The sequence below is a fragment of the Aspergillus melleus genome (assembly GCF_016097325.1).
Source record: "Aspergillus melleus strain CBS 546.65 chromosome Unknown contig6, whole genome shotgun sequence".
NCBI lineage: Eukaryota > Fungi > Ascomycota > Eurotiomycetes > Eurotiales > Aspergillaceae > Aspergillus > Aspergillus melleus.
Window position 1 is genome coordinate 2256897 of NW_025763375.1, and position 13899 is coordinate 2270795.

Consider the following 13899-nt stretch of genomic DNA (forward strand, 5'->3'; position numbering starts at 1 on the left):
TGAGCAACACTTGCGCTGGGATGTCTGGTTCTCACAACTTGGCCTACGTCCTGGGGATTTTTTTTTAGATCAAGTTGAGCCTGGCCTTTTATTCTTGAATTACGCATGTAGTATGACTAGGTTAATAAGGCTCTAAGTACTTCATGGGTGACACTGATCTTTATATCAAATCTTAGCCCAAAGAAAGTGTTTCTTGATCGCACCAGTCCTCATATTGATAAGTGAGATAATGGGAACGGGACCAGAGTCCATCTCCGTCCTTCAAGCTAGGACGTTTTCGCCTCAAATGATCACAAAGACTGTCTACTGCTGCGGAGTCTGCCTCATGTTGGCTGTACGTATTCATAGATTCTTCCGAATAGAAGCATTTATGAAAACAAACATTACCAAGATGAGGAAAATCGTATAGCTCCTTTATGAGATCTGTCCATGTGCCGTCCGCAAGATTCACAAAACACAAGCTTAGAGAGTGTAAGGTTCCTGCAAACTTCCGGATCGTCCACATTCCGTCAAAGGAAATGGTCAAGTGAGCAATAGAGACGTAGCAGAGTGGAGCTTCAGAAGGAATGGCATTGAAAGAAGCTTCGGGGTCATGGCCGACGCCGGTCAAGTCGAGATGCCGCAGTCTGCGCGCACGCTCCAAAGCAGAGAATAGACCCGTCTCCAGCGACCTTGGTGGGTCGATGGCGCAATTGTGACAAAGGACGAGGCTTTGGATAGTTGGAATTACCGGAATGAGTGCTGTTAGTATCTGTCCTTTGTAGGGGATTAAGCTGTTATCGATTCTCAGATGCTTCAGTCTTGGGAGTGGGTGATCTCTGAGTGCCTTGAGCAAGGCTTCCGCCATGGCTTGTTCAGGGAAGAAAGGCCCCTCTACGTAGGCATCGAAATAAGGCGATTTGTGTAGAAAAAGGCACTGCAAGTTTTGGAATCGACTAAAGCATAGAGATAATGTTTCGGAATACCCCTGAAGATATTTGCTGTTATGTTCGTCATTCTCCGTCGTCTTAGCATGTAGAATAAGCATTTGAACGAACGGTGCCAAGTTGCTGTGAGCAATATCTTTGAGAACGGTAAGAGGACTGCAGAAAAGTTCCCCTACTTGCGCTTTGACACGGCGAAAAAGAAGACGACTTGCGGCATGCCAGAACCTCTTATTCACTAGGCGAAGGCGTTTTAGTTCTTCTACAATGGGCCCCGGATATTCAGTCTCTCTGAACCCCAAAGCACATTGTAACACAATTAGTTCGTACAGCTCGAAGGGAAGACCCGAGATTCCGCCACGTGGGAGATCGTTGGCCATTCTTGGAGGTTGATACAAAGGCGAAGACATGCAAAGGAGAATAATCGTTGGTATGGCAAAGAGGGCTTTATATAGGCTTGCTATTGTGTAAAGAACCGGAGGTCTCCACTATCAAGGAATCAGGAGGAAACGGGTTAATCAAACTTATACTAGGCACAAGAAAGAATCATTGGTTGATATATCTATATCTAAAGTTTCCAGGACTATCATATCGTCAGTTTTCTCTTCTGTCAATATTATATGCTCACTGTACCTTCCTTAATATGGAACCTTAATAAAAGAAGGGCTGTATCCTGCTACATAGAACAGTGATGTAGTGTAAGTGCCAACAACTAGTGAATATCGAGCCAGTGAATCTCGGTCCATCTCACCAGCTTGGTCCGGATAGACCCCTCACACAGTTCTTGTTTCTTCCTTCATCTCAGCTTCTCTTTGTCTTCTTACCCTCCTCTCCTTCATCTGCCTCTTCCATCCTCCACCGCAGCCGTATCTTCTATTCTGATCCGCACAATGACCTCATCCGATCAATCGGTGCCCGAGAATCGTGGCGCCTCATCCAATCTCCAGTCCTCGTCTCTTGCCAGAAGAACCCATACTGCAACCGCGCGACTTTCAATGGCGCCCATCGCGACTCCGAGGGTCTCAGCGTTTTCTGCCTTACAAACCAGAGCTGCAACCAGCATTTCGACCTTTGACACTCCTGTTCAAGCGTCCTCTTCACCCGATCATCACTCCCAGCCTGCTAATACCGAGTCCCTGCATGTTGTACCAGCACCTGTGACCATCAAGCGCAACATCCCCTCTGACGATGATGAAGACACGAAGCCACCTCAAGCCAAGAGACCCTACGGATGGCATCCTCCTCTTCCCGCGCCACCATCAGACTGCAGCAACAGAAGTCGCCAGCGCTCTATCCTTCCATCGCCTCCACGTCGCATTCGATCCAGATCCCCACGAGCCAGAGCCATCTACGAAGACTACAAGCCGGGCCTCCGCCTCCCGTCCGGTGTCGATCAGAATACCACTGCCAACGACTGGCACGACAGTTTCATCCAAGCTACTCGCAATGCCCACATAGCGAGAATCGAGCGCCTTCGGGCCAGAGAAGAGTTGCAGGAGGCGATATTCGAACTGGATCTTTTTCAGCTGGAGGTTGCTAGAGAGAAGGTGGGAGAAACCCGTGAGGATGATTGAGTTTTCATGCTCTTCCTTTGTTGGGTCTCTTGTGTAGTGAGAAAGAAGCTTTCTCACAAGAGAGAAATGCATGCCATTGTTTCTCTCGCTGTCTGTCTCTCTCTATCAGCCTACCTAAGACAGCAAAATGGATACAGGGCCCGAATAGGATCACAATCCTACAGCACATTTATGTTCAAACATCAATCCCTAATTTCAGTCCCCACAGTGCTCCTAATAAAGAATATACAGTTAAGAATGCTTACATTTCTCCTCATTCAACTCTGAACTCTTATCTGGGTGCAGTCACACTATGATACACCCACACGTTGGGCTCGCAATAGACCAGTCGTCTGTCTTTCGGATAGTATCTGACAGGAACCAAAGCGCCAGGAACACAGATCTCCAGGTACGCTTGACCCTCCTTCAAACCCATCTCGCAATTTTCAACCTCTGACTCCACCAACTCTTCCAAATCCAATTTCGTCCAGCCCTCCCACGCCCCAATATCCCTCATCACCGAAATACTATTCCTCGCAATCTTAACCACCCTCCCCCCCAAGGAAACATGCTTCCTCAGCGCCGGATCAAACGGCACACATACCACATCACCGTCCCCCACAAGCGCCGACACAGACATAGACCGGTTCGACACAGGCCCAGAGAAAGCCAAAGACCCACCCACCGTCTTCGGCCCCAACTCCTTCCTCCAACCCAGATACTCCTGCATGTCGACCGTCGGAAAAAGGGCCTTCCCCGCCGGTCGCAACGGTGTGACCAACACACCGAATCCATCTTTCCCTGCAACGCTCGTCATATACTGCACCATCCGGCTCACGATCCCCTGGCCCCTCCAGTCCGGATGAACCACTATGCCCATCGATACCAGCGCATTAGGCGCCTCGCTGAGTCGCCGAACGGCCATGTCGCGAGCCTGATCGTGCGTCAAGGGGGGCGACATCGCGGGGAGACCGTGTCGGACGAAGAACTGCTCCACGGCGCGAGAGAGGATGGTTTCGTAGCCGCCGTCGGGGAGGGAGTTTAGGACCCGTTGACCGTCTTCTCCTGCTAAGCTGATTGTAGGGTTTAGGTGGGGAGGCTGGCGGCGATGAAAGCCGGCGAGTTCGGGCCAGTAGAACGGGACGGAACGAGCGTGCGCGACGAGCGTCTCTTGGCCTGTGTGATTCTGCCAGACCATCACGTATTGGTAGCGTAGGAGGCCCGTGTAGTCGATCAGTCGGGGGAGGTAGGTTGTGAGGGTCGGGCTGCCGTGGAAGAAAGCGGGCCACGGCTGCTTGAGGGTGTCTTGGTGGCGCTCGAGGGTGCGAAGGAGGTCGGAGCGGGAGTTGAGGCTGTGGATGCGATATTCTCCTGTGGGGCAAGACATCTTTATCAGGATATCTCTGGTGAGGAGGGGGAAGATAGGGAGAGGGAGTGGGCGAAAAGGAGAAGCGATAGAGGGAGAGAGGTGTGACCAAAGGTAGAGGGGCATCAGCGGGTCACAGACGAAGAGATAGCAGCGTTGTGTATCATTTCTTTGTTTGTCACAACGTCAGCTTACAAGGTAAGCTCTTCACGTTTGCAATCCTCCTGCAGGTCCCCGTGCATGGCGTCAAGTCACACCGGAAGGAAAGGAAGCACTTCCGGGGCCAATGACAGCGAGATATTTATGGGGATTGGACAGGGTATGAGGTCAAAAGTACGATCACACATGAAGTTGAATGCATCTTGCAATCATTTAGACATTTCTTTATTCACTCGTCGCGCTCCGACTCGGACCAAGTAGCATTGGCTGTATGTAGCGACCGAGTGAGATAACTATCCAACATCGTAATATGGCAAGCGGTGTAGCACATCATGTTCCACATCCAGGAAGACATAAACTCACTCAGGTCGTAATGGTGTAACTTCAGCTCTACCGGGCTAGAACGACCTTAGGAAATGACCAACTCCTGGATATCAGGACCTGGAACATCTTATCAGCCCGATTCACAACCCAGCAGATAGGGTCAACTCAAGACCACTTACAGTATTTCCCATCCAATCCCTCAAACCGGATCTCGTTCTCACTCCCATCGGCCAACTCCGCATGCAAAACGCTCGTGCCCAGAGAAGTCCCGGTAGAGCTGAAAGCGACCGAATAGGATTTGTCATTCACGACGACGGCGCAATATCTCTGCGAGCCGTCGCCGTTGCGATACGAAATCTGTACTGTGTGCTTGCCGCTGCCAGATGCAGAGACCGATTTAAAGGTCAGGGTTCCGTTGTCAGGACCACCGATATATCCTACCCTCTCGTCGGTCACAGACCGGGCGGAGCCGCCGAGTGTAGTGTCGTCTGAGATGGCTGGGAGTGTGGCGACCGGTTCGGCGGTGTCCCATCCTCCATCGGTGAATGTCCATGCATCTGCTTCATTCTGTGGGTTTTATTGTCAGGATATGGCTCAAGAAACGGAATGAGGTATCTCACCAAAGTTGCCTTGGTTCCCGAAATAGTCAACGGCATCCATACATAAGTCGATGAAGCCAAGTTACCCGGGACCCAACGGTCGCCCATGTAACTGAGAAGTCAGCGGAAGAAGCGAACGTGTGAGAATGAAAGCATACATTACAACGCCATCCTTTTCTAGGACAAATGTAGACTGCGATGTGAAAGTTTTCGATCCTTCAGGTGCAAAGTTTGTCCACTCGGACCAGGGCTGGAAAGGTCAGCTCTTGCGTGAGGCTTGATCGCGTAGGATCCTTACCCCGGAGAGGCTAGTTGCGGTTGTATACCGATTGTCATTTGCATCTAAAACCGCGTTAATAATCTTGCTTTCGTTCAGAATGTTTGAGAAGCCCTACCCCATCCTATCACGCTGTCAGTATCTTGCCTAATGTCGAGGCTAGCCGAAACTTACCAGTTAATTGCGATCCAAACATGAAATAGGTATCGCCGCTCTTGTAGATAGCCGGGGATTCATAAGTCTCAAAAAGGTAGACCGGCGACTCAACGGTCAAATAGTCGGGCGAAAGAAGATCGATCCGCAGCCCATTATCTCTCTAGTGAAGTTAGACCTATTCTCAACCTCGCGGTGCTCACTCACGTCTTCTGTCAGGAGGTAGGCAGTCCCATCGGTATCTACAGTCGATTAGCGCAACGCCACTCACTTGATGAGCGCAGGGTTAACCTTTGAAGAGACCCAAATCCCTAGAAACATATCCGAGAGGTCGCGTGGAGTTACTGTAGCATGTTAGTCCCATCTTAGAGGTACACCGACGGATCAAACATGCAGGTAAGTATAATCACCGCAAACGCTAGAGCCGGTTGCAACTCCGGCCCTTGCGTCACCGTAATTGCTGGAGTCGATGTGCATCCACATGACATATTGGTCGGTTTCATCATTGTAGATGACCTTTGGTCTTTCGACGATACGTTCCGGTCCGAGATCGCCCGATTCCTGAACGGAGAGAAGCTCGTTCACAAACTCCCATTGGATCAGGTCCTAATCATGTTAGCCTAAGCAAAAGGTATAGAATCGAAAAGGGGAATTGCCACCTTGCTTGAATAACAGTTGATCGACTGGAAATATGTTCCGTCGAGCTTGTTTTCTCCGACCCAGTAGTAAGTCCCGTCAACCTCGATGATCCCTAATCGGGTCAGTACTTAGAAGAGCAAGTCTAGCCCTGCACGGCTTACCTCCGCCATGGGCTTGAATATGCTGATCCGTTCCAGCCGCCGTCCATGTAGCCCCCGAAACCTGGAATTTGTAAGTCGAGGGCCGACCTGACGCATGAGGATCTTACTATGTCCAATGAGGCTTCAATAGACGATGCGAGGAACACCGCCGCAAGGGAGCTGATACCGAGGATCTGCATGTTGATCAACGTGTTCTATGTTCTGAAAATGGCCGCAAACGACAACTCGGTCGGTATGCCTAGTGAGGGTATTTGTATGTCCCCTCTCGCAGAGATCTTGCAAGGTACACGAATGACTAGTGAAACCACTTGTAGGGTTCCCCGCCTGTTAGGAACGCGGAGACCTGTTTCAGGAAATGATTTGCCGATTATAGTGGGTTGGTTGGTGGACAATTTACCGGGCTCGTGGCTCTTATGCAATTGTTGCACGGTTACCAGGTGTTTGTCCCGGGTGCAACTTTCCTGCGTCCATTTAACCGAGAGTATGCCTAACAGATCTTCTAGCCGTCAGGAAAATAGTCGATATACTCCAGAATAGTGCAGTGAAGTTGACGAACCTTGCGTCTGCAAGCAGACTCCAGAGAACCATGTCGCCATTAGCGCCCGTCGGGATCGATCACCCCACATATTTTGTTTCAAGAATGACGTCGAGGACCGCTGTATACAGAAGGGAGGGATAACGTGGTCATGCTGTTGACGTGGACTCGATTTACTGCGGGCGCAAAGGTCGATGAACAGTCAATGCAAAGTTTGGCACCGGGTTGGTAGACCAAAAAAAGGTGTGAGATGAATCCAAGCCATGGAAAGGGAGGTGAACTTACTGCCTTGCGATGAGCAGTTGATATATTATAGCGATGCAGCAATCGGTTTTCTGATGACAGGCATCTCATGACTTCACACTGTTGAATAAAAGCGATAGTGGAGCAGCGACACTTGTCGTGGAAAGATGTTCTGTGAAAGTTGATGGGCAGCAGCCTGAGTAGATTTATGGGATCGCACAAAGGTATACAATGACTCAGCAAGACTTATGCAGGGGATGCATAACACAGCCCACTTTGTGCTACTTTAGAAAACCCACTGGAATGTTCATATTCTGTAACTCTTCCCTGCTACACACTTCCAGTCCTACAGTGGCAGCCCGTGGACAACCATCATAAGCACTAGGTAGCTAAACTGATAATTGAAGATGTGTCTTCGAGAAGAATATATGTCTCGAAAACCCAGAGTCATGTGAATCTACAGCAGCAAGATTCTACTAGCAGTCAACTTGGCTTCAGAAACAATCCGATCTTTTCGAACCCACCCCCGTATGTTGTACAGGTTGAATGACTCTTAGAATCATGTTTAGCCCCTGGTGTTCTCTTGCTACACAAAGCATGGCGGAGGACAGAGCAACCAAACATTGATGCTGCCTAATGGCTGATCCTATCATCTGGAGGACTCCGCATACTTTGAATGCAACAAAGACACGACCTAAGGATACTCCCCCGCCTGTCTAGACAGCTAAACCCCCGATTGGAGAAGACTTCTTAGCCAAGCTCATCCCCTGAAGGCTTGATCGGTTTTCTTTGTTGACCGTCCCCACTTCTAGAAGGGTGGTTGCCTTACCAGAGGGGCATTTCTAGGCTTCCGAATTCGAGATTGGCCGCTGTTTACATCTCTTCAGGCAGGAAGGACTGCGATGTTGGAGATGGAGGCAATCCTTAGCGAGAGTTTCCGTTCGTGCAGACCTCGTGCCATTTCTACTTCTACCTCGCCCCTTATTGCCTTATCCTTTCCCTATGAAACATTACATGGCTGCCGTCCCGTTTCTCATTGTTCTCAAGTCTCCGGTGAGAACGATCCTCTAGTTCTCCTGCGCATGGCCGACAATGGGGATCATTAACCTTCACCAATACGGTGTTCCGGGAGTGAGCCCTACCCCCGACACGGTCTCCAAATTGGCCCCTTTCTCAGCATTGATCATATCCATCATTCTCGTGATCCTCTTCCTGATACGCTTCTATCTGCTAGAAGCGTTCCTAATCCGTCGTCTCTATGGCACGACCTACACGAAGCTCAGTCTGGAGAATCAGCGTGGTTTCATCAACCACCACATCGCCGGGACCATGAAGATCCTCATCCTCATTGTCGCGGCATATCCCTTCATCAGAGTCATTGTCGGCAAATCCACGTTCCACGCTCCGTTTGTCGATGGGTCTCCGGTGACAATGGGTGATATTTTGATTGTGGCCGCCCAAATGCTCATTGGCATGTACATCTTTGAGCTTCTTTATCGGATCAAGTTGTCGCCTATTGCCATCTTGCACCATGTCGGAACAATCATGATCGGTCAGTCAGCTATTGCGATCGGGCTAGATCGAGTGCATGAACCCGACGCGGGCATAGAATTCATGCTTTGTCTTATTTGGGGTACGTCTTTCGCTTCAACTTCACCGCACAGTACGACAAAGCTAATTTTACCGGTCGCGCAGGTGTCTTCGATATCATCTCCGAATTCTTTCCACATGTCGCCATCATCCTCTATCGAGTATACACTCACCGGCATCGCTTCCTCAGTCGCGTCTTTCTATATTCCTGTCTGACCACCGCTTTTGGTACCTTCTGCGAGACCGTCGTGACGATGTTTTTGTTCGGCTGTCTCTGGGATCGCTGGCAGATTGCCTTCAAAGTAGCCACGCCGTTACTTCATACCGCTTTTTCGGCCGCTCAGATCCACGGCAGCGTTGTCTTCTGGCGGATGTATAAGCGACAACAAGCCTTCCTCAACGAAGAAGTCGGTCAGCAGCTCGTGGAGGATATACACACTGGAGGAGAAGATTCGGAAAACAAAAGCGGTCCGTTAGTTGTCCGTGAACTTGTTAGACCTAATGTATGAGTCTTCCTGTGTTGTGTTTGTCTTTTATCTGTTCTCTTCTTCTTTCTGTCTTCCTTTCCCTTTCGCCTTTCTTTTCCGCCGGCGTTTCGGCGGCATAACTTTGTCCTAATCTAGGCTTCATGTACACTAATTTTTCTAAATATCAACGGAGGACGTCTCGAGGAGCAACAACACGAAAAAATGACAAAATTTCTTAAAGTCATCTCCTGATCATTCAAATTTGAATTCTCAAGGTGGAGGTGGAGCCCATCCAGCCGTCTCGGAATCATCCCGAGCACCTGAAACACAATCCGAGGCAGGGTAACAGAAACCAAAACACAATGCACGAGAATGACAAAAACTTCGTGAGACGAAAAAAAGGTGTTCGAGGTGTATTTGGAAGCCTAAAACAACAATCACTCCAATTATCTATGGTTCGGGTTATCATCGCCCTCCTGCTTTTTATATTCGTACTGCTCTATCTGTTGAGCAATCCGCAGTGCCATAGATCGACAGCAGCTTCTATGGTTCTGTGCCATTAGGAGCACTTTCTTTCGGCTAACATCCAAGCTTCTTTCTGTCAGACGCTTGCAATAGAGACGCTTTGTTATACCATATTTCTCAACGTATTCTACTCGCCGGGGCGTATTGGCCGAGCCACGAACCTATGTCACTATCACCCACGCCCGAAATTGAGTCTGGTGTCTCTTGGTATACCTCATTGAGACATTCAATGCTGACTCGGCTTTGCGAAGCGAGTTTGTCAAACATGACCGCTTTGACCCCTGTCGGTGCCGTTGCAGCCCAACTCCTGGGCTTCGTGCGGGGAAAGTCGATATTCGCATCTTTGAAAGATCGATATTCAAATCATGTGAGAGCGAGAATCTCTAAGTTTTATTGATGACTCTATAATGCGATGATGTGGTAGAAAGGATGAAGGATCAACATTTTCTAATTGCGATGGATTGCTTTGATTTCTGCGGCGATAAACCAGGAAGCCTGTAACCGGAGAGCATGCTCAAGAGGCTGTGTTCTAATTCTGGTCAGTACATCTTGATTTAAGGTCGTAATTGATTCCAGCCATCTTGTTTATGAGCTATAGTAGCTATACCATCCACGCAAGACCTGGATAGTCTAGTTGATCTAAGCTCCGCCCCCTTAGAAACCGTTAGGAATTCCCACTCTAATTGAACAACAAATCTATCCCCTACAGTCCATTAAGTGCATTCGACTATCAAACAAATCCCAAAGTTTGATCACCGCAAATCCTCCCAATTACATCACCACCAAGCCGCGGAACCCACATCCCATCCTCACCGGGCGAGCCCTAACGTTCCAGCCCCACCGTTCCATATATAAGATCCAGGACCACCCGTACGATCATGCCCCTCATCCTCCAACTACCCCTCAATTCAGTCAAAATGGTCTACACGATTGTCGTTCGTACGTGAACCTTCACCCACCCCCTGTATTCAATTGATCCCGGCCCACTAACCATTTGTTGTTGCTTATAGACATGCGGGCCAAGCCCGACGAGGAGTCCATCTCCAAGCTTCACGCCAAGCTCATCGAGGCCTCCGGCGTCTACTCCAAGGACAAGGAGACTTTGTCCTGGTTTGTGATGCAGTCCGTTCACGACAAGCAGGACTTCTGTATCGTCGAGCGCTACCTGAACGAGGGCTCGCAGAAGTATCACCTCGAGAACCCCTACTGGAAGACTTTCGATCCCTATGTCATTCCCCTTCTGGAGAAGGAGATGGATCTGAGACGGTTTGAGGAGATGTGTTAGATTGGGACATATTCTGTTTGGGGGGTGGATGGGTTGTTGAGGAGGGTTGGGTAGATGTATATATTTTGGATTCTGTCGAGTATACCAATTTGTTGGATGCAGTGATGATCAAATATTAGGGTTTTGTGTTTAATCTGTTGAAGGCAGTGTAGGTCGTAGGATTGACTTGTGGGCATGTGTTCACAGCTAAACCGATGTTCTGAGTGTTCAGATTCTTAGCTGATTGTCTTGATTCATCGCAGGAACCCGCTTTTCAATCTGTAGCTCCATGATGGCTGGAAACCGCGCATTTAAAACGCGTCACATCTCAAGATTAGATTCGGGATGGACATTGAATCAAGAATATAAAACCAACTTGAAACCATTTCAACACGTTCCTCCTGTGTCTTCCGATCGAGAAAATCCACCGGCCACCGGCAACCCGAGAGCAGCGCGGGGAGTCTCGGGAAGGGACCTCGCGTCCTGCCGGTCGGAGGGACGCGGCACTATCCTATTCAGGTTAGACTACGCCAATCACCCGGAAAGGCTCCGAAGATCTTCCGTGTTGGCCTCAGGCAGTGTTTCGGTCGTGCGTCTGTTGTTGGCTTACGGAGTGGGCGACATCATCCATTGAGCACGGCGATCGTCAGGGTGTTTCTTTACAAATGCATACGGAAACCTCGACGCCTAGTAATTAAAATTGCAGATTTTCGTCCCCGCTGACACTCAATCGAGGCCTGGCTCACGCGCTGGCTTTCTGTTTGACTGGATAACGATGACCTGGCGTTCGGGTCTCATCGTATACCTTATTGATCAGGTTCTATGGTTCTACGCGATAGGAATATTGATTCGTCTGGCAATGTTAAGGTATTCTCTGCATGGCCCCTTTTTGTCCGATCGAAGATAATTTCCATCAACGGCCATTGCATCATGAGAACATAGCATTCGCTCCTAATCGGGGAGAGAGGCGTCGGAAGGAAGAGCGAGGCATACGGAGTAGAGCTCTTATTCGACTTGATGCTAATTGAGCCGATTCTACTTGCTTTCCAGATGAATTCACAATTTCTTAGCGGTGCTTCGGTGATTGTTCCACCGGTTGGTCGGCTTCGGCGTTCGATCAAAGACCGAGAATCCAGAACACGTTCACGTCAACACGATTGACGCAGGAAGGATACGAAGGGCGCATTTATAATGACACTGGTTTTTGACTTTCATCAAACACGTTCAAGTGGGACACAGGCTATACTGAACAGTGTCGAGTGAACAATGAGAACCACACAACTGAATGTGTTTATCGCCGCATCGCGACAGTTGATATCACTGCTAAAGGTCGATCATCTCCAACACTCCAACACTCTGGCTCCAGTCACGGAATTCTTCTGGGACCCTAGAACACTAACCCTGACAATGTTTGAATGTACTGGTATTCTCGAACGTGGGTGGAAAGGATGCCCACTCGGCAGTTCTTCGCGACGGACCCACAGAGATCTGACAGACGCCGAAAACGAACGCCGAAGTCATCACAGCCAACAGCTCATTGGAGAAACTTACTCTCGGTGTTCCACTTGGCTTGAATTTGATGCTGGAGAGTCAGTCAAACACCGAAGTTCCACTTCGATATTGCCGAGCAGTCAAGAGTTTCTGGTCCGGCCAATGCATTTTTTTCTAATAGAAAAAGATCATATAAAATGAAATGCATATCCCTTGCTTGCGGGGAATCACGCAATTTACTCGAAAATGGCGAAACATATAGATCCTCCGGAGGGTACATCTCTATCAACACCATCACCAAGCACAGACGAACCCCCAGACGGTGGCTATGGCTGGGTGTGCACCGTCGCTGCCGCCGTAATCAACGCCCATTCATGGGGATTCAACTCCGCCTACGCCGTCTTCCTGGCGTATTACCTTGACAACGACGTTTTCCCGGGCGCAACAGCCCTCGAATATGCCTTTGTAGGATCCCTCAGTCTCACATTCCTCTTCCTCACCTCGCCCATCGCCACCCTTGCCGTCCGCAAAGTCGGCATCCGACCAACGATGTTCTGCGGCGTCGTCTTCGAAACCGCCAGTTTGATCTGCGCCAGCTTCGCCTCACACATCTGGCATCTCTTCCTCACGCAAGGCATCCTGTTCGGCATGGGCCTGGGTCTCCTCTTCATTCCCACCGCCGCTGTCGTCCCGCAATGGTTCACAACGAAACGATCGCTCGCCAGCGGCATCTCGCTGTCCGGCGCAGGTCTCGGCGGCCTCATCTACGCTCTCTCCGCATCGGCAATGATCCGTAATCTCGGTCTAGACACCGCATTCCGCATCCTCGCCATCCTCGCCTTCGTAGTCAACACGAGCTGCACGCTCCTGATTAAAGACCGCAGCACCGCGAACCCTTCCACCCCAGACCCACCCGTCTTCAACATCGCCTTACTCCGCAAACCCGAATACCTACTCCTCCTGGGCTTCAGCGCCTTCACCATGCTGGGCTACTTCGTGCTCATCTTCTCGCTAGCCAACTACGCCACCGAGCTCGGCTTCACCTCAACCCAGGCATCGCTCGCCAGCGCCATCTTCAACCTCGGCCAAGCAGTCGGCCGCCCCCTCGCAGGCTACTTCAGCGACACGACCGGCCGCGTCAACATGGCCGCCATCCTCACGCTGGTCGCGGGTATCCTGCCGCTCGTGGTCTGGACCAACGCGCACAGCTACGGCGTGTTGATGTTCTTCGCTATCAGCGAGGGTCTGGTCGCGGGGTCGTTTTGGGCGACGATTGCGCCTCTCGTGGCGGAGGTGGTCGGGTTGAAGGGGGTGTCGTCCGGGTTGAATTTGCTTTGGTTGGCGATTGTCGTGCCGTGTACGGTGAGCGAGCCGATTGCGTTGGAGATCTTTAAGGGGACCGGGAGGTATCTGGGGACGCAGCTTTTTACGGGGTTTATGTATGTGGCGGCGGCGGGGTGTATGGGTGTTTTGAGGGGGTGGAGGGTTGGTGTTGAGGAGGGTGGGATGAATAGTAATGCTAATGGGGGGAGAGGGAGGAGGGTTTGGGAGTTTGGGAGACGGTGTTTTAGGTGGGCGAATGTATGAGGAGGAATCTACTTTAGAGCATATACCTCTATCTAGGAGGGTT

At 50.2% G+C, this 13899-nt stretch overlaps 7 protein-coding genes across 7 annotated transcripts; 4 read left to right on the forward strand and 3 right to left on the reverse strand.

The window, feature by feature from the left end:
- Positions 1–1813: 1813 nt before the first annotated feature.
- On the forward strand, positions 1814–2497 carry LDX57_010517 (uncharacterized protein; the record flags this gene model as incomplete). Its single annotated transcript, XM_046092264.1, has 1 exon — positions 1814–2497. The coding sequence occupies one exon, from the start codon at positions 1814–1816 to the stop codon at positions 2495–2497; it is 684 nt and encodes a 227-aa protein (XP_045948242.1).
- A 271-nt stretch (positions 2498–2768) lies between these two features.
- Positions 2769–4084, reverse strand: LDX57_010518 (GNAT family N-acetyltransferase; the record flags this gene model as incomplete). Its single annotated transcript, XM_046092265.1, has 2 exons — positions 2769–3879; positions 4038–4084. 2 exons carry the CDS (start codon positions 4082–4084, stop codon positions 2769–2771), a joined length of 1158 nt encoding a protein of 385 aa, XP_045948243.1.
- A 326-nt stretch (positions 4085–4410) lies between these two features.
- Positions 4411–5397, reverse strand: LDX57_010519 (uncharacterized protein; the record flags this gene model as incomplete). Its single annotated transcript, XM_046092266.1, has 7 exons — positions 4411–4442; positions 4505–4892; positions 4946–5036; positions 5083–5174; positions 5223–5266; positions 5320–5325; positions 5376–5397. 7 exons carry the CDS (start codon positions 5395–5397, stop codon positions 4411–4413), a joined length of 675 nt encoding a protein of 224 aa, XP_045948244.1.
- Positions 5398–5640: 243 nt separating this feature from the next.
- LDX57_010520 (uncharacterized protein) lies at positions 5641–6385 on the reverse strand. The gene is made up of 4 exons (XM_046092267.1): positions 6262–6385; positions 6155–6215; positions 6014–6105; positions 5641–5960 (listed from the first exon to the last, which is right to left on the reverse strand). Exons 1-4 carry the CDS (start codon positions 6331–6333, stop codon positions 5739–5741), a joined length of 447 nt encoding a protein of 148 aa, XP_045948245.1. The 5' UTR covers positions 6334–6385; the 3' UTR covers positions 5641–5738.
- A 1639-nt stretch (positions 6386–8024) lies between these two features.
- Positions 8025–9031, forward strand: LDX57_010521 (uncharacterized protein; the record flags this gene model as incomplete). The annotated part of the gene is made up of 2 exons (XM_046092268.1): positions 8025–8565; positions 8628–9031. The coding sequence occupies 2 exons, from the start codon at positions 8025–8027 to the stop codon at positions 9029–9031; spliced, it is 945 nt and encodes a 314-aa protein (XP_045948246.1).
- A 1400-nt stretch (positions 9032–10431) lies between these two features.
- On the forward strand, positions 10432–10799 carry LDX57_010522 (putative quinol monooxygenase; the record flags this gene model as incomplete). The annotated part of the gene is made up of 2 exons (XM_046092269.1): positions 10432–10453; positions 10525–10799. The coding sequence occupies 2 exons, from the start codon at positions 10432–10434 to the stop codon at positions 10797–10799; spliced, it is 297 nt and encodes a 98-aa protein (XP_045948247.1).
- A 1716-nt stretch (positions 10800–12515) lies between these two features.
- LDX57_010523 (MCT family MFS transporter) lies at positions 12516–13856 on the forward strand (the record flags this gene model as incomplete). Its single annotated transcript, XM_046092270.1, has 1 exon — positions 12516–13856. One exon carries the CDS (start codon positions 12516–12518, stop codon positions 13854–13856), a length of 1341 nt encoding a protein of 446 aa, XP_045948248.1.
- Between the last annotated feature and the right edge of the window lie 43 nt (positions 13857–13899).